General features: G+C 41.9%; 1 protein-coding gene across 1 annotated transcript in view; it reads right to left on the bottom strand.

Moving 5' to 3' along the window:
- The window catches only part of ZCCHC7 (zinc finger CCHC-type containing 7), a 248,801-nt gene that overhangs the window by 5,293 nt on the left and 216,227 nt on the right, over nt 1-27,281 (bottom strand). The window contains exons 7-8 of the mRNA XM_073549660.1: nt 7,396-7,491; nt 4,823-4,940 (exon numbers count right to left, since the gene is read on the bottom strand). Coding sequence (XP_073405761.1) covers nt 4,823-4,940; nt 7,396-7,491 — 214 coding nt within the window. The remainder of the gene's footprint in view (nt 1-4,822; nt 4,941-7,395; nt 7,492-27,281) is intronic.

Below are 27,281 nucleotides of genomic sequence, written 5' to 3'. Positions count from 1 at the left end.
AAAAAAAAAATGCCATACTCACCTCTCCTCGCTGGGGGCCAGGTGCCGTTGTCGCTGCTCGCTCAGGAACCGGCACCTGAGATATTCACCTGTATGGGTCCATCGCTGCTCACTGGTGTCTGACGCTTCCTGTGTCAGTGACTGTAGAGCCAGCAGAGGGCGCAGCGTTCACTAACCACATCATCGTGCCCTCTGCTGCCTAAATGTCGCTGACACAAGATGCAGCAGACAGCAGCGAGCAGCGATGGACCCAGGACAGGTGAATATTGCATATACTTACCCCCTCCTGGCGCGGTCTCTGCAGCCCGGCTTCTTCTACGGTCATGTGGTACCGCACATTAAACTCATAAATATGTGCATATTCATGAGTTTAATGAGCGGTACCACGTGACCGCTGAAGGAAGGAAGGAAGACAGGAGAAGTGGGGGGGTTGTGCATTTACAGGGGTCCATCTGGCATATGATGAAGTAAGATTTTGGATGAAAAATTGATGGGCACGCAAATTTGTCAGGGCCACGAGAGGATATATTATTTCCTAGCTGAAAAAGAATATGAAAAAGTCAATTTCAGTGAGGCCTGTAATTTCAGATTGGATTCCTGAGCTGCTGATGAAATCAGGAATAAAAGGTTGATTATTTTCAGGGGGTGGAGTCCATATCGGATGGATTGCTGTAGGGGTTGCTTGGGCCATAGGGCGTCTTGCTGGGGGCCCCTTCCTCACTAGATGAGGAGGAAGAGAAATAGAGGAATGAGGGATCTTCCTCACTGCCTGAAACCGTGTCGAACGCAAGTAAAGCGTATGCCTCCTCTGGTGAACAGCATCTTCTTGACAAATGGGCCATTTTTCTTTTATTCTTTAAAACACTGGAGATATATAAGTGGTGCTTTTACACGTGTATTGTGTGGGGCTTCTGTAAAGGGTACTATTTATTATAAAAAGTATAGAGACAAACGTAGAGAAAAAGGTAAAAAGGAAAAATGAAGACGAAACACAGAAGAAAAAAAATGAAAAGAAAATTTAGTAGATGTAAAAAAAAAAAAAAAAAAAATAAGTATGTATAAAAAAAAATTAGTGACGTTCACTACACTAATGCCCTGCCTATAAAGTTACTCGGAGTTAACTTTTTTTTTTTAAAGAAAAATGGACATCACTAACACTTCAAAGTACGCTCTCCTAATGCACTAGCTAATAAATTAGCCAGAGATCATTTTTTTTTTTTTTGCAAAAGAAAAAAAAGCTACCCTGTACTATTTTTTTCTAAAACAAAATCAGAAAAACGAAAAAGTCCTTTGGTGCAGACTCTGATCAGCAGCAATACTGATCAAAAAGCTGCGGCCACGGGCACAGCATGATTACTCAGTGCAGGACGCCGCGCGCGCAAAAAATATAATTGGGAGTGGCTGTAATTGGAAGTGGTGGGTTGGCGGGTGAAACTGGAACAGGGAATGGAGAACTGCTGCTGCTGTGATCACAGATTAGTCACATAGCAGCCAGCACAGATCGCAGGAGGATCGCCCTGGCCATCAATAATTTTCTCTCTCTCAGGTACACAGAGGGGGTATAGAACCGCTCTACACGCCAACTCTGAAATATAGATGGTGATTGCTATTTTAGATTAACCCCTTTGGCGCTGATTGGTTAGTAAATATTTTTCAGCCAATCAGCGCCAAAGGGGTTAATCAGGAGATGTGATATCGCGATCACCCCATCCATTGTGACTGCTGTGATTGGTGCTGTCTTAGACGGCGGGGGGGAGGGTACAGTCTCTCGGCGCGGTGTACAGGGATGGCCTCCTGTCAGAGACAGCAGCCATCTTTACTCAGTCACCGCACGATGCAGAATGGTAAGAACAAATAGCGGCACCGTATATATATTGCGCTTTGCGGGAATGCAGGTCCTGCAGTGTGCATGTGAAGGGGTTATAGAATACCGCAGAAATCCACTTATAAACCCATGGATGTATCGTAAATGTTTAAGATGAGAATTTTGCTTTAATCACTTCCCACGGTGGCAATTTCGGCTTTTATGTTCTAGTTTATTCCTCCCCTTCTAATTGGGATACCATTTTTATTTTTCCATCCACATAAACGTATGCGGGCTTGTGTTGTTGCAGGATGAGTTGTAATTTTGAATGACATCATTCATTTTACAATGCAATGTACAGGAAAAAAATTGATAGTTGGGTGGAACAGCAAAAAAAAAAAAATGCAATTCTGATGTTCTTTGGCCTTTGTTTTCACACTATTCATTGTGCTGTAAAAGTGACCTGGCATCAATATTCTCCAGGTCAGTCTGATTATGAAGATATCAAATTTTCCCAGTGCTTTTATTATATTAGGGGTGAAAAAAATTAGGAAATTTGTATAAAATACAAATAGACAATGTTTGGTTTGTGTCGCCATTTTCTGAGAACTTTAATATTATCATTTTTCGGTCTATGGAGACGTGAGGGTTTCTTGCGAGATGAGCTGACACCATTTTTGATAGATATGACCTTTTCATTGTTTACTTAATTTTTTGTGTCATTGTGGCGACCAAAAAAGACGCAATTTTGGAGGTTCAAACTTTTTTTTCTGTTTATAGTGTTTAACGTTCATGTTATTTGATTTTATATTTTGAAAGTTTGGAATTTTTACTTTTTACTTTATTTGTTACTTTCTTTGGGGGACTTTGAACTTGTGATCGTCTGATTGCCTATGCTATATACAGCAATACTTTAGTATTGCTATACATATTAAAAATCACGGTCTCCCTTGATGCCAAGGCTGGGTTTCAATGGGGATTTGTGATGGCAAACATGTGCGTCTTCAGCAGACCCTCAGGCGCCAGAGTAACCAATTAGCAACTTGTAATTATGTCGAGTGTGGCTGATGGGCACGTGAAACGATATGCCCCTGTGCTGTAAAAGCTGCAGTCACACATTGACAGCGGCATTTAACAACTACGGCTTTTAGAGGCAGATCCTAGTGCAACACCCAGCCATTATCTGCTGGGTATGACGTGGATTCAGCCTCTGAGTACACTCCATATATTTGCGCTCGACTTATATGGGAGATGTTGGGGAGGCGTTAAAGAGGTTGTCCACTATTTGGACAACCTTTAATTAAATAAAATATTACCCCATTAAAAATAAAAACCGATACTCACATGCCGGATCGGGGCAGATAAAGCAACGTAGTTGCCGGCGCTCACGTAACACATGTCTTGTGAGTTCTGCCGCCAATCAGTAGCTGCCAATGGGCTGCTTCACTCACATTTTCCTCAGATGAAACGCATACATTGAGGACTGCTGACTGGCTACAGGGCTCACGTGACATAACAGTGTCAAGCGAGTACTGTTACAGTGCCGGTCCAGGAGTAGAGTATATGCTGTTTCTATTTTCAATAGGACAGGTTTTTTTTTCAATGGGTAAGTAATGGATATTCCATATTATATATATATATATATATATATATATATATATATATACACACTCACTGGCCACTTTATTAGGTACACCTGTCCAACTGTGTGTTAAGACTTAATTTCTAATCAGCCAATCACATGGCGGCAACTCAGTGCATTTAGGCATGTAGACATGGTCAAGACAATCTCCTGCAGTTCAAACCGAGCATCAGTATGGGGAAGAAAGGTGATTTGAGTGCCTTTGAACGTGGCATGATTGTTGGTGCCAGAAGGGCTGGTCTGAGAATTTCAGAAACTGCTGATCTACTGGGATTTTCACGCACAACCATCTCTAGGGTTTACAGAGAATGTTCCGAAAAAGAAAAAAAATCCAGTGAGCGGCAGTTCTGTGGCCGGAAATGCCATGTTGATGCCAGAGGTCAGAGGAGAATGGGCAGACTGGTTCGAGCTGATAGAAAGGCAACAGTGACTCAAATTGCCACCCGTTACAACCAAGGTAGGCAGAAGAGCATCTCTGAACGCACAGTGCGTCGAACTTTGAGGCAGATGGGCTACAGCAGCAGAAGACCACACTGGGTACCACTCCTCTCAGCTAAGAACAGGAAACTGAGGCTACAATTTGCACAAGCTCATCGAAATTGGACAGTAGAAGATTGGAAAAACGTTGCCTGGTCTGATGAGTCTCGATTTCTGCTGCGACATTGGGATGGTAGGGTCAGAATTTGGCGTAAACAACATGAAAGCATGGATCCATCCTGCCTTGTATCAACGGTTCAGGCTGGTGGTGGTGGTGTCATGGTGTGGGGAATTTTTTCTGGGCACTCTTTGGGCCCCTTGGTACCAATTGAGCATCGTTGCAACGCCACAGCCTACCTGAGTATTGTTGCTGACCATGTCCATCCCTTTATGACCACAATGTACCCAACATCTGATGGCTACTTTCAGCAGGATAATGCGCCATGTCATAAAGCTCGAATCATCTCAGATTGGTTTCTTGAACATGACAATGAGTTTACTGTACTCAAATGGCCTCCTCAGTCACCAGATCTCAATCCAATAGAGCATCTTTGGGATGTGGTGGAACGGGAGATTCGCATCAGGGATGTGCAGCCGACAAATCTGCGCCAACTGTGTGATGCCATCATGTCAATATGGTCCAAAATCTCTGAGGAATGCTTCCAGCACCTTGCTGAATCTCTGCCATGAAGAATTGAGGCAGTTCTGAAGGCAAAAGGGGGTCCAACCCCTTACTAGCATGGTGTACCTAATAAAGTGGCCAGTGAGTGTATATATATAATACATTTAACTCCTTATTTGAAAAATGCTTGTTATATTCGCATACAGTGAAATGCCTAGAATTTGTCTGCATATGTACCATAATGTAACATTCACAGTATATATTTTTATTTTGTCACCTTTCAACTTCTGTTTTACCCTCCAATTCCTTCTACAGATATCTTGCTTCTGATCATAGGTGAACACAAGCTCACAGCTGGGGTACATTGAGCTATACATTCTCCTTTGATTGCACTCCTGAAAAACATCAATCACAATTTTTTTTCATTATAGCAGTTAATTAACAGGATTTTAGAAAAACTCTTCTATTTAAAAAGGTGGTATAACATTTGAAATACTACACTGTGCATTTTTGGAAAGTGTCAATGAAGATGCAATGTTTTCCTGCAGCCTTATTAATACCAGCAATACGGCAATTATATATCTAGTATTTTTTTTTTTTAAGGGAACCTGTCACCCCCCCAGGCGTTTTTAACTAAAAGAGCCTCCTTGTGCACTAATACTGCATTCTGTCAAGGTGGCTCTTTTAGTTGAGGTCCCTTCCACCGCTGAAAGAATCGTTTTTATAACTTGTCACTCATACCTCTAGTTCGTCCGGGGGGGGGGGGGGCAGGTCTTTCCCCCCGGACACAGACGCCTCACAGCCATCAGTCATTTCCGCCATTCTTCTGGGCGCCGCCTCCTCAGCGTTCAGCTATTTATCCAGCGCCTGCGCTGTAATCTTGTTTCTTGGGCATGTGCAGCTAGCGCTGCCTGTCCACTGACATCACATGTCGTCTTCCTTCTCGCGTCTGCGTGGACGCGCGGCCCGAAATCCCGCCCCGCAGTGTGAAATAAATCAGAAGAGACTGAGGGGCGGGATCTCGGGCCGCGCGTCCACGCAGGCGCGAGAAAGAAGACATCATGTGATGTCAGTGGACATAAAAACGATTCTTTCAGCGGTGGAAGGGACCCCAACTAAAAGAGCCACCTTGACAGAATGCAGCATTAGTGCTGCACAAGGTGGCTCTTTTAGTTAAAAACGCCTGTGGGGGTGACAGGTTCCCTTTAACTGGGTATTTTGCATGGATAAAAAATTACAGTTTATGCTTTTTCTGCTATAACTGTGGAGAGCAAATCACAGTCTGTCCTTTAGGAGTTAAGGAGTCTTCTGGTTGTCTAGCAGCATAACAGTATCCACACTCAAGGCCTCCACTTTAGTCATCTACGAATATCCTGTACGTCACTTCTTTAGTGTAACTAACATAGTAACATACCGTATATACTCGAGTATAAGCCGACCCGAGTATAAGCCGACCCCCCTAATTTTGCCACAAAAAACTGGGAAAACTTATTGACTCGAGTATAAGCCTAGGGTGGGAAATGCTCCATAGATTATTCCCCCATAAGAAGCTCCATAGATTATTCCCCCATATACTGTCCCCATAAGAAGCTCCATAGATTGTTCCCCCATATGCTGCCCCCATTAGAAGCTCCATATTGTTCCCCCATATACTGCCCCCATAAGAAGCTCCATAGATTGTTCCCCCATATGCTGCCCCCATTAGAAGCTCCATATTGTTCCCCCATATACTGCCCCATTAGAAGCTCCATATTGTTCCCCCATATGCTGCCCCCATTAGAAGCCCCATATTGTTCCCCCATATGCTGCCCCCATTAGAAGCTCCATATTGTTCCCCCATATACTGCCCCCATTAGAAGCTCCATATTGTTCCCCCATATGCTGCCCCCATTAGAAGCTCCATATTGTACCCCCATATACTGCCCCCATTAGAAGCTCCATATTGTTCCCCCATATACTGCCCCCATTAGAAGCTCCTTAAGATTATTCCCCCATATGCTGCCGCTGCTGCAGCATGTAAAAATAAAAAAAATGACATACTCACCTCTCCGTCGCTGGGTGTCAGATTCTCACCTGTCCTGCGTCCATGGCTGCTCACTGCTATCTGCCACGTCATCAGTCAGTGACGTCCAGACTGCAGGGGGCGCGGTGCGCACTAATCACGTCACCGCGCCCTCTGCTGTCTCAAGTCACTGACCGATGACAGACAGCAGCAAGCAGCGATGGACACAGGACAGGTGAGTATCGCTATACTTACCCGTCCTGACGCTGTGTCTTGAGCCCCCAGCTTCTCCGCGCTCTCTCTTCCTGCCTTCAGCGGTCACGTGGTGCCGCTCATTAATATTCACATATTCATGAGTTTTAATGAGCGGCACCACGTGACCGCTGAAGGCAGGAAGAGAGAGCACGGGGAGAAGCTGGGGGCTCAAGACACAGCGTCAGGACGGGTAAGTATGACCTGACACCCCCGCCCCCCTCCGACCCCCCGGTGTATATGACTCGAATATAAGCCGAGAGGGGGACTTTGAGCCCAAAAAAACGGGCTGAAAATCTCGGCTTATATTCGAGTATATACGGTAGTTAGCAAGGCCGAAAAAAGACATTTGTCCATCCAGTTCAGCCTATATTCCGTCAGAATAAATCCCCAGATCTACGTCCTTCTAAAGAACCTAATAACTGTAAGATACAATATTATTGTGTGTACTGTTACATCTGAAAGTTTTAGGATTTGTTCTCAATATTCACAGGGTTAAAACTACAAACAGGGAAAAGAATCAGGTCTTTCACTTTATTATAAAGACTCCTTTTTCACAAATGTGGCAGCATCAAAAACATCAATTAAATACTCACATAACCACAATGACCTTTCCTCCCACAGTTACAACAGTACACAATAACTTTTGGGATACAAGCAGAGTGGCAAGTCTTCATTGGTCCTGGTGCCACCTAAAATAAATACAAAGATATGAAGAATATTGTAAACTGGTGCAGAATAATCATTCGCAAAGGTCAAATAGAAGTGATTCCAAAGTATTTCTCATTTATTTGAATGTCTTTGTATAGCCAAATTTAAAGTATAAAATGCCAGTGTCATAATCTAGACGCACATTGAACAATGCAGTGATGCATATGAATTAATGATATACAGGTGCATCTCACAAAACTAGAATATCATCAAAAAGTTAATTTATTTCAGTTCTTCAATACAAAAAGTGAAACTCATATTACATAGAGTAGTGATCTATTTTGTGTTTATTTCTGCTAATGTTGATGATTCCTCAACAATCGTTACACCAATGCCTCTACCTTGTGCGAGTCATTACACTGGTTACCCATCCAATCCAGAATCCAGTACAAACTTATTGCCTCACCCACAAAGCTCTCCATGGCTCAGCACCACCCTACATCTCCTCCCTTGTTTCAGTATACCACCCTACCCGTGCCCTCCGTTCTAACAATGACCTGAGGTTAACATCCTCAATAATCAGAACCTCCCACTCCCGTCTCCAAGACTTTTCATGTGCTGTGCCAATTCTTTGGAATGCACTACCCAGGTTAATACGATTAATCCCCAATCCCCACAGTTTTAAGCGTGCCCTAAAAACGCATTTGTTCAGACTGGCCTACATCTCAAAGCATTAAGCTAACTATCCCTGTTTTGCCCATTCAAAATCTTTTACCATAGCCAGGTTCCACGCATCATGTTCTCATATGCTTTATACATTTAATAGCCCTCTATTGTTACATTCTCAGCTGATAACCGGTTCATGCACCATTACATGAACCCCCGTTTCTTACACTTTGCCTGGTCTGAACAACGAAAGCAATTGTTACTATCTACCTTCCGTGTCTCCCCTTTTTACATAGTAACATAGTTATTAAGGTTGAAGGAAGACTTTAAGTCCATCTAGTTCAACCCATATCCTATCCTAACCTGCCCTAACATGTTGATCCAGAGGAAGGCAAAAAAAACCCATGTGGCAAACAGTAGGCTTCACATTGGGGAAAAAAATTCCTTCCCGACTCCACATACGGCAATCAGACTATCTTTTCTCATAGATTGTAAGCTTGCGAGCAAGGCCATCATTCCTCTTGGTATCTGTTTTGATCTATGTATCTATTGTTATGCTGTAATGTCTATTGACTGTACAAGTCCCCTCTAAAATGTAAAGTGCTGCAGAATAGGTCGGCGCTATAGAAATAAAATTATTATTATTACTATTAATGTTATGATTATGACTTACAGCCAATGGAAACCCAAAAGTCATTATCTCAGTAAATTAGAATAATTAACAAAAAAACATCTGCAAAGGCTTCCTAAGCATTTAAAAAGGTCCTTTAGTCTGTTTCAGTAGGTTCCATAATCATGAGGTAGACTGCTGATTTGACAGATGTCCAGAAGGCAGTCATTGACACACTCCGCAAGGAGGGTAAGCCACAAAAGGTCATTGCTAAAGAAGCTGGCTGTTCACAGAGTGCTGTATCCAAGCATATTAATGAAAGTTGAGTGGAAGGAAAAAGTGTGATAGAAAAAGGTGCATAAGCAAACGGGATAACCGCAGTCCTGAAAGTATTGTTAAGAAAAGGCCATTCAAAAATTTGGGGGAAGATTCACAAGGAGTGGACTTCTGCTGGAGTCATTGCTTCAAGAGCCACCACACACAGACGTATCTAGGACCCCTAACTTTATTTTTGGTCTGTATAAGCCGTATGAGTGTTTATTTGCAAGACTAGGTGTAGAATTTACTGAAATCAAGTTGGGGTTTAAATGACTTTTGGATCTTTCTTTATTCCATTTTTTGGGGGGGAAAGGTGAAGTGACCAAGGATAGAGATTCATATGGAATATTTATTTTGTTAGTTCAGGCAAATATGCATGCAGCAACACAAAAGAACAAAAAATGTTAATTTTTTTTTTTTACTCTTTAGATATCATTTACATTTTGAGAAAAGGGGGTGATTTACATTTTCTATATTTTTCACAATATAGGATCAGCAATAGAATTTGGTTTATTGAATAATTACCAAGCTCCTATCATAGATGTATCAAGGCAGACATGGGGACCTTCAGTAGGCCCCTGGCTGCAATAAGAACGCGATCGGAAGCCTGCATTACCACCCAATTTCTAACCTCTAAACTGATGCTGCTATAATTGACAGTACAATCTTAGAGGTTAAACTGTTGAATTGGAGCAATCACAATTTGGAAGTTACTCTCAGGTTACCAAGCCTGTTCTGTGCATATGTCACCAAGAGTTTAACCCTCCATCAGGAACAACTGATCTGACAGGCGCAGCTCTTTTAGTTTCATTTCTCCCTCCTCCCCAGATTGTCAGGAAATCCTCCACTCCCAAATACCTTCCTGACTCTTGATGCTTTGTGAAGCCTGATATCACAGATGTACTGCAGAGACTCAGGAGAGCAGATATAAGGCTATGTGCACACATTGCAGAATTGACGTGGAAACTTCCACGGGAATTCCGGAATTCCATTCCGCAGGAAATAAGCGAGCAAATCCCATTTTAATTTCTGCCTATTTCCCAAGGAAAAACTAGCGATTTGCAAGCGTAATTAGATCTGGAGCATCGCTTGGCAAACTGACCAACTTGTCAATCACACTCGTCAAACATAGTGTTTGATGAGTGTGACCAACTTTTTACTATTGAGGCTGCCTGTGCAGCATCAGTAGTAAAAAGATCTAATGTTAAAAATAATAAAAAAAAATAAAAAAATCGTGTTTTTCACACCTTCCGACGTCCCACGCAGCCTTCCCGATCATCGTGATGCTCCCAGCAGGTCCCGTTCCCAGTGATGCATTGCGGCAATGACCTTTGATGATGTCGCGATCTTGCGAGACCACTATGGATTCGCGAGACCGTAACGTCATCAAAGGTCATTATCGCAATGCATCACTGGGAACGGGACCTGCCGGCAGAATCGCTGAGGCCTGGTGACGCTGCGAGGGACATCGGAAGGTGAGAATATGACGATTTTTTTATTTTAATTCTATTTTTTACAGGGATATGGTACCCACAGCCTGGAGGAGAGTCTCCTCTCCTCCGGACCATGGGTACCATCCGCAAATGTTCTGCTTACATTTCGCATGGTGGGCACAGCCACATGCGGAAAGTAAGCAAAACAATGCATTCTTATGTGGGCGGTATCGCCGCAATTCCGCAAAATTAATGAGCATGCTGCGTATTTTTCCGCGATGCTGCAGATTTTCCTGCGGCGGAATTGCATTAGCACAGCATTGCGGAATCCCAAAGGATTGCATGGGATGCTGTTTTTTTTTTGCGCTTTCGCGGCAAAAATCGAGCGTTTAAAAATGCCGCGAAAACGCTACGTGTGAACACCCTAACTTAACTGTGCTGGCTTCTCAGACACATTGTTCCCGAACACCTAACACTATATAAGGTTGGTATTTTATGTTTTTAGTCATCACAACTGTTAAGTTAGCTTGTTTTATGAATGGATAGTGCAAAGTTTGTGGATATTTCAAAGAAATAAGTAAGGTTTTCTTACAAATGAAAGTGTGCTTCTTAGACACATTGTTCCCTAACACATATTCTCTCTCTTGCTTCAGATTATCTGATGAAATGGAGAGGAAAATGTATGACTTGTCAAAACCCCTTTATATTCATGAAGTGAAGATGCTGTTGGATGATGATGATGATGCAGACCCCACACTGCATGAGGATTTAGGAGAACAAAGTGAGATTTATTCTCATGATGAGATGGAAGTATGAGAAATTGATTCTGAAACAAGCAAGCTGGTCAGAGTGATGAGAATGAAGAAGATATAGAAACATGTTATATGGGAAGAGATAAAAAAAACAAACAAATGGAGTAATAAGTCACCCATGCAAACTAAAGGTAGGGAACCTCCAAACATTCGCACTCACCTTCCTACAGATAAATAGGAGTGCTAGAACTGCAGCTGAAAGCTGGAATAGTTTTTCACAGATGACATTCTGGACTCTATTGTCACATACACAAATCAATATATAGACATTATAAAGGACAAGTTCATCTGCAACAGAATCATCAAGCCCACAGATGAAATAGAACTGAGGGATTTTTTTGGATTGTTATACTTTGCAAGAGCTTACATGGCCAATCTCCAAAGTTTGGAGGAACTTTTGGGTATAGAAGGTGATGGAATAGAAAAATTTGGCCTTGTTATGTGTTTAAATATATTCAAGATTCTAATTTGTTGCCTTCAGTTTGACGACAGAACTACCCGAACTCAACGTAAAACATATGACCGACTTGCTCCGATTCGCGATTTATTCCAAAAAATTGTTGACAACTTAAGAAAAGCCATTGCCCTGGGGCGAATCTCACTATTGACGAAATGCTCCCTGGTTTTCGTGGCAGATGTGCATTTCGTCAGCACATTCCATCAAAGCCTAACAAATATGGAATTAAAATTTATGCCCTTGTTGATGCCAGGAAGACCTACACATACAACCTTGAAATTTATGCCGGAAATCTGCCAGAAGGTCCACATCGTGTCAGCAACAAACCCAGTGATGTTGTGAAAAGAATGGATGAGCCCTTATTTGGATCGGGTCGCAATATAACAGCTGACAATTGGTTTTCAATTTGTGATCAGGTTGATTATCTGAAAATGCAGAAGCTTTGACATGTAGGTGTACTGTAAGAAAAAGTAATAAAGAATTGCCGCCACAGTTTGTAAATGTGAAAAGGAGACAACAGTACAGCAGTATGTTTGCATTCAATATTGGAAAGGTTTTTGTTTCCAATGTACCACGCGAAAATAAAAATGTAATTCTTGTCTCAACCATTCATGATGATGATGCCAACAATCCTGGGTCTGAAGCACAAAAAAACGGTAATAATTACATTCTATAAAGCAACCAAAGGGGGTGTTGATACAGCTGATCAGATGTGCTCAACTTTCAGCGTCAGCAGAAACTCCAGGCGCTGGCCAATGGTCATATTTTTCACTATGCTGAATTTGGGTGGTATAAATTCACAAGTGATTTACTTTGAAAACCAGCTTCAACCACTCCGTAGACGAGTCTATCTGAAAAATTTTAGAGCAATGAATCGCGGTCAGGAGGGCGCCAAGGACAAGAGGGAAATCTGTTTGATGTCTTTATTCCACAACGCGTTTCAACAGCAGGAAGACAGCGTCCTGCTGTTGAAACGCGTTGTGGAATAAAGACATCAAACAGATTTCCCTCTTGTCCTTGGCGCCCTCCTGACTGCGGTTCATTGCTCTACAGTTACTGTCCCTCAACGAGGGTCTGCGGCAGGTGCTGTCTTGGGCTTGTCATCTACCGTCCTCCCCACTGGTGTGGCTCACGCCAGCGCTCCATGGAGATCGCTTTTCATTTTATCCATTATCTGAAAAATTTGGCCCATGATCTAGTGCTTGGAGAGCTACGCAGGAGAAGTATGAAAACTATCAGTGTCCCTTCTAGCCTTCAAGTTCGGATCAAAAGGCTCTGGCCAGAAGATGATCGTGAAAATCCACCACCTCTACCACCTCCCAAAAGAAGGGGATGCACCACCTGCACCACGGAAAGCGGAAACAGAAGGCTTTCTAATTATGAATGTCACAAATGTCATAATGCAATCTGCCTGACACATGCAAAAATGATGTGCAATTCCTGCTCTTTGCTCTGCAAATGTCTTTTTTTGGAACCTTTAACATCTAATTCTGAATGAATATGTGTCTAATACCATTTTACGTACCTTAAAATTAAGATAACAAGCAGGAGCGAACAATCCAATAATATCAAGTATGTAAGTAGCAAATGGATATGTTAAAATGTAACCTTTACTAGGTCTCAATAAAAAATGTACATAACAAACACATAGAAAGAACCCTAGTGACAAAGGGAACCCTAATGCCAAGAATAAACAGAAAAAAGAAAAGGGAAAAATAAGGGGCGTTATAAAACCAATGCTGACAATGTAGAAGGGCTTAAAGTCCACTGACCTAAGGGACCTGGGGTTATTATCTGCAAGTTACCCAGATCTATATGTACAGATAGATCTGTCAGGTGTACTTACTTAAAATGGGCCACTGTTCGCAACTAAACATATGACCACATATGAGGCACACCACCGCTTGTATATTGTGGTATAAAAGTGCCTAGAGTGCTATTGTGGTCAGAAAGTGTCATGTGATGGAGGACAGATGAGTACTAATTTTTCACCATACATACATGTCCATATGTCCACCCTATGCACAGCACTGCCCAAATAACCCCTGGATATATGCTATTATGTCAGCAAACAATATGCAGCATCATGACCAAGGCATTGAAACCAATATGCACCACAAAACATAAACAACCTGGTTGTTGGGCTCATATTCCCTCATCTAAGAATAAGTGTCCCTTGTGACCATCGGTATTAGATGGGTAGCGCATGGGCAGTTGATCATATATAACATATAATCAATGATGATGAATGAACAGCATCTTATTGATATGGAAGAAGCCAACAAAGTTGGATCTCACCCAATGCTCAGCGAAGTCATTTGCTCCACGCTTTCTCATTGAGGGCGAGATAATGGCAGTGCCTTCATCATGTACAAGCATCTCTTATACCTTAAACTTTAGCTTTTTCCCCTATATTTACTTTTTAATAGTTATGCGTTGAAAACTGGGGGCTATTTGGCAGGAGTTGTGAAATGCGTGTACTTTTAAAGTTATTACTTATGGTAAGTAAATGTTTTTTTTTTTTTGCACCTGATTATGTGTACTCTCTTTTATTACATCCCTATGAAGGTCACCGATCACTTTTAGAGCACTGAAAGTGAGAAAATGAGATATTATAGGCATTTTTCTAGCCTGACAGGCACATTGGACCTGAACTCGTTAGTGATGGCGTTGTTCCTGATGGAGGGTTAAGATAAGGAAGCAATATTCACCCTTAGCTATGCCCCACAGATACCATTCAAATGCTGTCCCATTCCTGCAGGACTGTGCTTCTTGTTACTGTACTCAACACTCTGGAAATGTCAGCTCAACCAATCACCAGCTGAGCAGGAAAGGGACTACTTGAGCCGCCATTTCTAGACATCTGTGTGTTAGGACAAGACCAGCAAGTAATGACCAGAAACAAACCCTTTGAGGTCAAATTGAAAATGTTTTTTGTTTTATTATATTCTATCAACTATACTTTCCACTCCCCTTTTGAAGTGAATCTGTCAGCAAGTTTTTGCTATTTCATCTGCGGGAAGGGTGATGAAGAAAAAGGGACCCTGAATCTAATGATGTATCACTTAGTTTACTAGGTGCAGCCGTTCTGACACAATCAGAGCTTTTAGATTAAGCAATGAAACAAAGCTGAGAAAGCTAACCCCGCCCACACCAGGCTCTCCATGTACAATGTCCATAGACCGTAAGCTGCTTATCGCAGGGGAGGAATCGGACCAGGAGACAAGCGCTTCTGTAATACGGACAATGATAATCAGCAGGTGAAAAAAGCAAATATGTACATTTGTGTTAGTTAAGTTGTGTTAAGTTATTATGTGAAACATAAAAAATAACATGTCAATTAAACCTTACAGTCAGGGCTCAAAGAAATAAAAACATCTATTCCAGAAATGCTATATCTTGTTGAACTTTAAAAAGTAAAAAAAATAATTCAAAATTACTTTTTTTCCCTTCCCTTTGAATAACCTTTTCTGGCAAATAAAACTTAATAAAGTTATGTGGCTTAAAAACATGCCACTCAAAATTCTAGTAAAATAAAAAATTTCACATATGGCTACTCTAAGGAAAAATAAAGTTATGGCTTTGAAAACCAGTCTTTAACCCCTTCACGACCTTAGACATATCCAAACATCCAGGTTGGGAAGGACTTCTCCCACCTTGGACATATGGATACATCCTGGCGATTTTGCACGCACAGGAGCTGTGCGCAGCAGCGAGAGCCACCGAGAGATCAGCTGTCATAGCTGGCACCCGGTTCTCACTTCCATATGTGATGCCCACACTGCTACAGGCAGTTTAGCCCCCTAAATGCTGCAATCAATATCGATTTTAGCATTTAGAAGACATGAAGGGACTCCTTCTCCCTTCCGATCGGTGCCCCCCAGTACATGATCACGAGTGGCCAATCGTTGTAATCGTGACCAGACATCGTCATGACAACATCAGGGTCACCAGGGCTACTAACAAGCTTGCCAGATCATGCACAGTACATGGTCTAACAAGCTTGTGTCAGTGGAGCACTAACAGTTATAAACCACTAGCTATTGAACCTGTTCTACGGCCAGGTGGAGAGCATTTTTATTGGTACATTTTTGAGCTATGTGAAAGGGAACCCTGTTAGTAGAAAAACGGTGTTAACCAGCTGATACAGGGATAATCTGCAGGTTACCAGCATTATTATGCTGCCCGGCGCCTACACGCAGCCGAATGCAGAAGGAGAAAAAAAAACTTTATTCCCGCCAGCATTAGGTTTCAGTCAAGAGGGTTGGGGTGGCACCGGTTCAGTCACCACTAAGTACACAGAGAGGTTGCTGTAACCATTCCCCAGCCTGACTGACAGGTGACCTCATTGTAGAGCTAGTGCCAGCCAGGGCCGGGGGCACTGTAACAGTGGCCGTTCTGTATACTCAGTGGTGACTGAACCGGCGCCGCTCCCATGACTGAAACCAAATGCTGGCGGGGAGAATAAAATTCATTCAACAGTTCAATTTATTTGATTGTTGAATAAAATGGCGCCTCAGTCAGCGAATTCTGCGACTATACCCGGCGCATGCGCACTATTAATGGTGTATTTGAATACTTCACGAAAATGGAACAGTCTCGCCACCCACCACCTGTGAAGCAGCTACTGTTCCAACTGACGTTGCTCCAAGAGACGTCCTGGCATGCGCCGGAGGCTTCGGACAGAAGGACACATCTCTGGTTATATTATAGATGGCAATGCTCCTGCTTTGCAATGGTTTATAAGAATGAATAAAAAAAATTGTAAAAATATATTTTTTTAAGAAAAATCACTAAATAATGCAAATATATTGTACCTATATTTTTATGTAAAAAAAAAAAAAAGTACACATTTGGTATCGCCATGTCCAGAAAGACCCGACCTATAAAACTGTCCCACTAGTTAACCCATTCAGTAAACATAAAAAAGGCAAAAACAATGCTTTTTCATCATACTGCTGAACAAAAAGTGGAATAATGTAAATACTTGCATCTTGGCATAGTCCAAGTTGAAAACGGTTTATCCCCAGACAGGCATTATGGCGTGGGACAAAATGATGGACAGGTGAAGGATATGGTTTTTTTTTATTTTTGTTTTAGAGACGATGGCTTCAATGGAATGGGCGATGATGTGAGAATGGTTTAATTTAGAATTGTTAAAGGAGTCTGTGTCATTCTTTCAATTGAAGAACTTTATTCTGGCTGTGTGTTTATTTACAATATAACTATAGCTATAGGGTTAGTAATGGATAGGTGTCTTACAAACATAATAGATGCGCCTTTTCTGGATGGCTGTGGGCTGCTGTTTTTAGGCTGGGTGGGTGAGGGAGGGGCAATATCAATAGCCCCTTACTAGCCTGAGAATACCAGCCCACAGCTGTCTTCTTTAACAAGGCTGGTTGTCAAAAACGTATTTAAATAATTTAAAAAAAAAACAAAAAACAGCGTGGGGACCCTTCTATTCTTGATAACCAACCTTGCTAACACTGACAGCTGAGGGTTGCAGCCCTCAGTTGTCAGTTTTGCTGGCTGTTTATCAAAAATACCGGGGAACCACAATTTAAAAAAAAAAATTTATTTAGAGAGCAGTCACCGGGTGATGAATACTCCCGTCAGCAGCTCCAGCTCTCGCTGTTATCAACAGCAGCAGGCGGAGGCTGATGGGAGCAGTAGTCCCATCAGCCCATGTCAGTGACTGGAGGTAAACTTTTTCCTTCTGATCACAGCTGCAGGCTCACACCGTCATTTGACAGCATGGGAACTGCAGCTGTCTGACTGGTGGTAATGATTTTACCGCAGATCAGAGGCAGTTTGCAGCGCTGTCATGCACATGACAGCACGACAAACACCCAGTGTTCGGGGAACGGAACATGAACAGTAATATGGACTTCCTGGTGAAGTCTGTGCTCGGCGTCTGTGCCCGAACAGTAGGTGTTTGGCATGGATGCCGAACTTAACTGTTTGGGTTCGCCCATCTCTACTTATAATCTACTTGCAAATGTATTGCCCTTACAGCAAACACAGTTTTCAATATAAAACCGCTACCCTGGTGTCACAATGCTGGCGCTGTGACAGGGTTATGATAAAGGGTATACACACTATGTCCACAACCTGATACATAAAGCTGTCAATCGAAGCTGCTCTCATACTCGCATGCCCATATGATCACCCTGATTTACACATATGTCAGCATGCTGGAATTACCTCCTACTTACGACATATACTAAATTTAATTTGTGAAAAGAATATTAAACGACAAAAATCATGGCCATTTTTGCCGTTCCTCAAAATTCATGAACCATGCACATCATTTTGAAGAATACCACAAGACAAAAAAGTGAGTAAACTCCCCACAAATGTTTAATTGGCGGCCTTGCACTTTTGCCAAATATGACATTTTGTTCAGCAATCCATATTACAGATTTTCTTGACCTTTTGTGTGACTATTTATATCAAAGTTTGAGTTCCCCACAGGTATAAGTCAACTTTATATTATAATGGCCCAAACAATTCCTATCATAGAACGCAATAATTCTCAATATGCTCAGAAGTGAAATGAGGACAATGATTGTTTAACGGTGTTGTCTGGTCTTTTGCTAACAGTCTGCAGTCACTCTATACAGACATCTGAATCCGTACAACATGTGTGCGCAGTGCGCACCGCACTGTCATTATTCTTCCGTATTGCAGCTTTGAGGGGGCGGTCATGTGAGCCACAAGTAAGCAATTTACATACTTCCGGATACATTCCAACTAGACATCCTCACTTAATTCACTTGTACTGAATGAGGCCAAGCATGTCTAGTCGAAATGTGGCTGGAAGTATGCATATGACATGATTGTGGTCACGTTACAGCCCCTACTTGGTAGCAGTACCAGAGAATGCTGACAGAATTTAGAAGACAGACTTTTAGCAGAAGACTGGACAAGCCCTTTAATGAAAACACTTATCTGCATAATACCATAAATTCGTAAAAAAATAACAGCGCAAACATTTATTTAGAGATTTAAATACCGGTAAACAGCTAATTTTAATACTACAATGTATAGGCTATATACTGGCTAAAGAAAATGACAAATAAAAATCTATTTTAAATAATTAAAAGCATATCTTAGTTTGGGACAAATTTTGATTTTCAATGAGATGTCATGCTGGAAAAAAGTTAATCAACTCACTGAGGAAAGACTCATGAATGCATTTCTTCTGCTTTCTTTTGTTACTATTATTTAAATAATGTATATTTGTTGGGTGATATGTAGAAGATTACTTCACTATCAATATATAGAAAGTAATAGCCTGGTGGATAGCATTACCTATAAGGAGCCCATCCCATCTGCTTTTCTTGCTGAGAACCTTTCATGCACCAGTAAACTCGGTAAATATCAGAAGATAAAGGATGAGTCTACCACGCCAAGGATTTAAGTCCTAATGTCTCCTCAAAGTGCTGGTGATGCAAAGATTACAAATCATTTTTTCTTAAATGTGATTTTTACATAACCCTTTTTTCTGCTTGAGTAGTTAGTCCAGAATGAATGAATGCCATTAAAACACTTATCATTATCTAGGAACTGGCCTCCACTACTAGGAATCTCCATGACAAAGACGAGAAGATCAGACAGGAAAACTGCCTCAGCACAGTGTGTCTGTTGGCAATATTATATGCAAATGGGGGCTCTGGACAGCTCCCCCAGTGACCTTGAACTGGCCCTTATCAGAATTGACTTGAATATGCAGTTTCTGCTTGCAAAATAAACCTGATTACTATGCATGATCAAGAGCATTAATTAGACAAACTCTCGACATGAATAATTACAGATACTTAAACCTTTCACAGTCATCAAATAATAAAAATTTCCATATTACCTTACTAGGCGTACAGGAATGTTCTTTAATTTGGTTTAGCAGATCAATTACTGTATGTGGATCTGGTTCCAGAAGACGTTGCGCTAGAGTTTTGGCCTCTTTAAACTTACCCATGTTAGCCATCATAAACCATACCTGAGATAATGAACTTCTAGTAACTCATACACCGCAGAAAAATAGATCATGTGTCGGCTAGATATTCTGTTGTGAATGTAGCATCCTGAAATACCAGTGACAACCTCTTTATACTGGATTGAAGTCTCCCAGAAAGGATGAAAGATGGTGCAGGAGATGATAATCAAGAACAAAAGAAGGGAGAGGTTCCTGCTGATAACGCAAGACATGTCACACAGGAAGGAACGCCTTGGACACGTGGTCACACTCAGGTTGTGCTTGAATAGACGGAGATTAGTATGCTCATTGCTTGGGTGTCCGAGTATTTGGAAATGTTAGGAGATTTAGTTTCTGTCGCCACGGCAGCATAATTTGCGGCTACTTGACAGACTGAATACATGTGAGGAATGCCTGTTTGATAAGGAATTTCCACATGTATTCAGGCTGTCAAGTAGCCGCAAATCAAGCAGCTGCGGCGACAGAAACTAAATCTCCAAGCACTTCCAAATACTCGGAGACCACCCGAGCAACGAGCATACTCGCTCATCACTAACGGAGATCTCATCTCCCGAGATCTTGGTGCCGAGATCTACATCTGCGCATGCGCTGCCCCCAGCGACCATTTTCCTGGAGTCCACCACACAAGAAACAGTGAAAGTGCCGGGGGCTCTGGCCTTTCACAAAATGTCGGCAGAGCCCCCCGCAGCAGCATCGGGCAGCGCCGCTGGACACCCCTGCAGCTCTGGACACTCCCAGCACTGCAGAACACTCCCTCATCCCAGCCTGTGACCTGCAGCAATGGTACCAATAAGGTATATACACATTATAAGACGCACCCCCCCCATTTTCCCCCAAAATTTTGGGGAAAAAAAGTGCGTCTTATAATCTGAAAAATACTTTATACCTTTGTACCGTGTTAGCCAGTAGATAGAAAAATATTTAGAACAGAGAGTCCTCAGTGGTTGATACCTTTTAATGGCTAACTGAAAAGATGGTAACACATTGCAAGCTTTGAAGACTACTCAGGTCTCTTCATCAGGCATAGACTAATACAACATCTGAAGAATCACATATTTATACACAATACAGCACAGAAATAATGCAATAGATAAGACAAGTGACCTGAAGCAGAATTGTCATTATGGGAGAGGGATGGCAGTTATGGCCATAAATATTGGAACAGATCATAGATAAGGAGTATGAAAGTTTTATAGTCCTCTGATTGATGTAAAATGCATATATCCATGCGACACATTCATTTCTGCTCTGAGTGTGTGAAAGGATGTCATAAGTTTATACTCCCAGACTCTTCTGTATCTCTGAGATTTAAAGTTACCTTTCAATACAAGTAATTTCAGGTCCATGGTGCTGTGATCAAGCATACAAAAATGTTTGGCCACAGATAGATCCATTCTTTTTTCTCTTACTGTGTGGCGATGAGAATTCATCCTTGTTCTGTTTTTGCCTGGTCTCCTAAGCAGTCTATAAGACATGCAGGTCATAGGAAGTTGAATAAAATGATACCTTGATATCTTAGACCAGTGAAATCCATGTTTTTCTCATATGTAAATGAGCTGTTCAGGACTATCGGGGACTATTGACAAGTCACTGATCTGCCTGAGAGTCTGCGCCCAGAGCTTATTACAAATGAAATTGTGAAAGGGGGAATTACCACTGCAAGACATGTAACTAACACAGAACAGCAGAACTGAACGTTGTCTTCTTAGGCTAGATTCATATTTGCGGATGGCCGAGCTGCGGAGGGCTGCAGACTTTCTCCGTGAAGCTCTGTCCACTGCCGCACCTCCTCCGGTCAGCTCCGCCTAGATCTGAATGCGGATGTATGCGGATGCCTCTGCATGCGTCATTTTGACGATGCGGTGACCGCAAATTGCAACATTTTGCGTTCTACGTGGGTCGCAGCATCAAAATGATGCATGCAGAAGCATCCGCATGCAGTTAGGTCCATATATAATTGGACAGAGACAACATTTTTCTAATTTTGGTTCTAGACATTACCACAATGAATTTTAACCCCTTCACCCCCAAGGGTGGTTTGCACGTTCATGACCGGGCCAATTTTTACAATTCTGACTACTGTACCTTTATGAGGTCATAACTCTGGAACGCTTCCATGGATCCCGGTGATTCTGACATTGTTTTCTCGTGACATATTGCACTTCATGTTAGTGGTAAAATTTCATTCAAATAACTTGCATTTATTTGTGAAAAAAACGGAAATTTGGGAAAAATTTTGAAAATTTCGCAATTTTCCAACTTTGAATTTTTATGCCCTTAAATCACAGAGATACGGCACACAAAAAACTTGATAACTAACATTTCCCACATGTTTACTTTACATCAGCACAACTTTGGAACCAAAATTTTTTTTTGTTAGAAAGTTATAAGGGTTAAAAGTTGACCAGCGATTTCTCATTTTTACAACACCATTTTATTTTTAGGACCACATCACATTTGAAGCCACTTTGAGGGGTCTATATGATAGAAAATACCCAAAAGTGACACCATTCTAAAAACTGCACCCCTTAAGGTGCTCAAAACCACATTCAAGAAGTTTATTAACCCATTAGGTGCGTCACAGGAATTTTTTTGAATATTTAAAAAGAAATGAACATCTAACTTTTTTTCACAAAAAAAATACTTCAGGTTCAATTTTTTTTATTTTTACCAAGGGTAACAGGAGAAATTAGACTGCAAAAGTTATTGTGCAATTTGTCCTGAGTACGCAGATACCTGATATGTGGGGGGGGAACGACTGTTTCGGCGCATGGCAGAGCTCAGAATGGAAGGAGCGCCGTTTGACTTTTTCAATGCAAAATTGGCTGGAATTCAGATTGGACGCCATGTCACGTTTGGAGAGTCCCTGATGTACCTAAACAGTGGAAACCCCCTACAAGTGACCCCATTTTGGAAACTAGACCCCCCAAGAAACTTATCTAGATATGTGGTGAGAACTTTGAACCCACAAGGGCTTTACAGAAGTTTATAACGTACAGCGGTACAATTAAAAAATCATATTTTTTCCACAAAAATGATCTTTTCACCCTAATTTTTATTTTCCCAAGGGTAACAGGACCCTAAAAGTTATTGTGCAATTTGTCCTGAGTATGCTGATACCCCACATGTGAGGGTAAACCACTATTTGGGTGCATGGCAGAGCTCGGAAGGGAAGCAGCGCCATTTGATGTTTTGGGCTGGAATTGAGATCGGACATCATGTCGCGATTGGAAAACCCCTGATGTACCAAAACAGTGGAAACCCCCCACAAATGTCACCATTTTGGAAACTAGACCCCCTAAGGAACTTATCTAGATGTGTGGTGAGAACTTTGAACCCCCAAGGGCTTCACAGAAGTTTATAACATAAAGCCGTACAATTAAAAAATCATATTTTTTCCACAAAAATGATCTTTTCACCCTCAATTCTTATTTTTCCAAGGGTAACAGCACCCTAAAAGTTATTGTGCAATTTGTCCTGAGTACGCTGATACCCCACATGTGGGGGTAAACCACTATTTGGGCGCATGGCAGAGCTCGGAAGGGAAGCAGCGCCATTTGACGTTTTTGGCTGGAATTGAGATCGGACACCATGTCGCGATTGGAAAACCCCTGATGTACCTAAACAGTGGAAACCCCCCACAAATGACACCATTTTGGAAACTAGACCCCCCAAGGAACTTATCTAGATGTGTGGTGAGCACTTTGAACCCCCCAGTGCTTCACAGAAGTTTATAACGCCCGGGCGTGAAAATAAAAAATTCGTATTTTTTCCACAAACATGATCAATTAGTCCCCAATTTTTTTATTTTCCCAAGGGTAACAGGAGAAATTGAACCCCAAAAGTTGTTGTCCAATTTGTCCTGAGTACGCTGACACCCCATATGTGGGAGAAAACTACTGTATGGATACACGTCGGGGCTCGGAAGGGAAGCAGTGACGTTTTGGAATGCAGACTTTGATGGAATGGTCTGCGAGTGTCATGTTGCCTTTGGAGAGCCCCTAATGTACCTAAACAGTGGAAATCCCCCACAAATGACCCCATTTTGAAAACTAGACCCCCTAAGGAACTTATCTAGATGTGAGGTGAGCACTTTGAACCCCCAAGGGCTTCACAGAAGTTTATAATGCCAGGGCATGAAAATAAAAAAATCGTATTTTTTCCACAAACATGATCAATTAGTCCCCAATTTTTTCATTTTCCCAAGGGTAACAGGAGAAATTGGACCCCAAAAGTTGTTGTCCAATTTGTCATGAGTACGCTGACACCCCATATGTGGGAGAAAACTACTGTATGGACACACGTCGGGGCTCGGAAGGGAAGCAGTGACGTTTTGGAATGCAGACTTTGATGGAATGGTCTGCGAGTGTCATGTGCGTTTGGAGAGCCCCTGATGTACCTAAACTATTGAAACTCCCCACAAGTGACCCCATTTTGGACACTAGACCCCCCCACGGAACTTATCTAGATGTGTGGTGAGCACTTTGAACCCCCAAGTGCTTCACAGAAGTTTATAACGCTCGGACTTGAAAATAAAAAAAATCATTTTTTTCCACAAAAATGATATTTTTGCCCCCAATTTTTTATTTTCCTAAGGGTAACAGGAGAAATTGGACCCCAAAAATTGTTTTGCAATTTGTCCTGAGTAGGCCGATACCCTACATGTGGGGGTAAAACACTGTTTGGGCGCATGGCAGAGCTTGAAAGGGAAGGAGCACCATATGACTTTTTCAAATCAGAATTGGCTGGAATTGAGATCAGACGCAATGTTGCATTTGGAGAGCCCCTGATGTGCCCAAACAGTGGAAACCCCCAATTCTAACTCCAACCCGAACCCCAACACACCGCTAACCCTAATCTCAGCCCTAACTCTAACCCTAACGGAAAAATGGAAATAAATACATTTTTTTTTATTTTTTTATTTTTCCCTAACTAAGGGGGTGATAACGGGCGGTTTTTATGTTTGGCAGCTTTCGCACGCTAAAAGTCGCTTTTTATTGTAAAAATAGTTTTTGCATCACCACATATTGAGAGCTATAATTTTTCCGTATTTTGACCCACCGAGTCATGTGAGGTTTTATTTTTTGCGGGACGAGTTGATGTTTTTATCGGTACCATTTTCGGGCACGTGACATTTTTCGATCGCTTTTTATTCCGATTTTTGGGACGCAGAATGAACAAAAACCAGCGTTTCATGAATTTCTTTTGGGGGAGTGCGTTTACACCGTTCCGCGTGCGGTAAAATTGATAAAGCGGTTTTATTCTTCGGGTCAGTACGGTTACAGCGATACCTCATTTAGGTCGTTTTTTTATGTTTTGTCGGTTTTATGCAATGAAAACTATTTTATATAAAAATAATTATTTTGCATCGCTTTATTCTGCGAGCTATAACTTTTTTAGTTTTTCGCTGATGATGCTGTGTGGTGGCTCGTTTTTTGCGGGACAAGATGACGTTTTCAGCGGTACCATGGATATTTATATGCGTCTTTTTGATCGCGCGTTATTACACTTTTTGTTTGGCGGTATGATAATAAATTATTTTTTGCTTCGTTTTTTATTTTTATTTTTTAAGGGGTTCGCTAAAGGGGTTAACTAATGGGACAGTTTTATAGGGCGGGTCGTTACGGACGCGGCGATACCTAATATGTGTACTTTTATTGTTTTTTTTTTATTTTCAAAAAATGAATTTATTGGGGAATTTTTTTTTTCTTTTACTTATTTATTTGGCGATTTTTTTAAAATTATTTTTACACTTTTTTTATTTTTTTTTTACTTTATTACATAGTCCCAGGTGGGACATCACTGTCCTGTGACAGATCGCTGATCTGTCACATCACAAATCACCGTGACAGATCAGCGATCTGTCACAGGCAGTGCCGAAGGCTTCCTCATGCCTGCTCTTTGCAGGCACTGAGGAAGCCAGCTTCCTGCAGGCCCCCGTCGCCATCTTGGATTCGGGGGCCTGCAGGAAAGGAGCCCCCCGCAGCAGCACTGCACATTGCGCTGCCGTGGGGGGCTCAGGGAAGCACGGAGGGAGCCCCCTCCCTGCCGATGCTTCCCTTTAACTCCCGGTACACCGCGATCATGTTTGATCGCGGTGTGCAAGGGGTTAACGTGTCGGGGGCGGTCCGTGACCGCCCCTGACACATTGTGCCGGGTGTCAGCTGTGATAATCAACTGACACCCGGTCGCGATCAGCGGCGCTCACCACGTGGGCGCCGCTGATAGCTGAGACGTACTCTCGTCCATGGGCATAGGGGCCCAGGTCCCATGGACGGGATAGTACGTCGGATGGCAGGAAGGGGTTAAACAAAACAATTCAGATGCAGTTGAAGTTCTGACTTTCAGCTTTCATTTGAGGGTATCCACAAAATTGGATGAAGGGTTTAGGAGTTTCAGCTCCTTAACATGTGCCACCCTGTTTTTAAAGGGACCAAAAGTAATTGGACAGATTAAATAATTGTAAATAAAATGTTCATTTCTAGTACTTGGTTGAAAATCCTTTGTTGGCAATGACTGCCTGAAGTCTTGAACTCATGGACATCACCAGATGCTGTGTTTCCTCCTTTTTGATGACAAATGATTGCACTACAAATACATCTATTACATCTGTATATGGGAGGCCTGAGCCACTTTCCTAGGAAAAACAAAAAAAATCAAAGCTAAGATGACAAAAACCCTTTAATGAATGGTCCTTTCCCATAGGCAGAAAAACTGCTCAAACGAGTACTGATCAGCAATATATGAAAGTAAGAGGATTGACAGGAACGTTACATGGTGCAATCACTGAGAATATGCAAACCACATGGGGACGAATGGTCCTCCACATACAGATTGTATTATAGTTGGCAGCACATCCCTACATATACAAGATAATTGCTTCTGACATCAATTAATATTATGCACACATAAAAAAAGCAACTAACAAGTGTTCAACCACAAAAATATTTATTTCGCCCTTGTATTTAAAGGATTTTACACTTTTAGAAAAGTGAACCCCAAACATTGCTTGTCCCGTAAAATAACAAAAGGAGATGTTATACATCCTAAATGTGTCCAGTGCTGACTCTACATTGCTGCTGGAGACTCAGCACGTTGGCTATCACTTTGACTGCTCACATCACCGCTGCAGCCGGTCACTGAGCTCAGCGGCTTGGCGGAGCATGAGTCATTGACCTCATTAATTGGCAGCAGTGGTGATTTGGAAAGTCAATGTAATCTTGCCACAGCAGCCAAAGCACTGAGACTGGGGTGGAGAGTCTGCTTTAGACCGGGGAGAGTGAGTACGATCTGCACTTGACATTTTACATGACAAAAGTTTGAGGTCCACTTTGTTAAAAGTGGAAAATCCTTTTAAATAAGTTATAATGTATGCAAGGCTATTATAGAAACTAACGCTAAAAAGATCAGAAGATCAAAAACCAGTGATCTGCTGAAGATCAATGTGCAAGTGTCTACTAACGTTCACAGCCTAGATCTATAACAGGGTTAAAATGGCACTATCCAGGAATTAAAGCGTTAATCAAGCCCCATATATGG

Source organism: Dendrobates tinctorius, unplaced genomic scaffold (assembly GCF_039654945.1).
Source record: "Dendrobates tinctorius isolate UK_male_01 unplaced genomic scaffold, ASM3965494v1 ptg000160l, whole genome shotgun sequence".
Taxonomy (NCBI): domain Eukaryota; kingdom Metazoa; phylum Chordata; class Amphibia; order Anura; family Dendrobatidae; genus Dendrobates; species Dendrobates tinctorius.
This window is presented reverse-complemented; position numbering and strand designations above follow the sequence as displayed.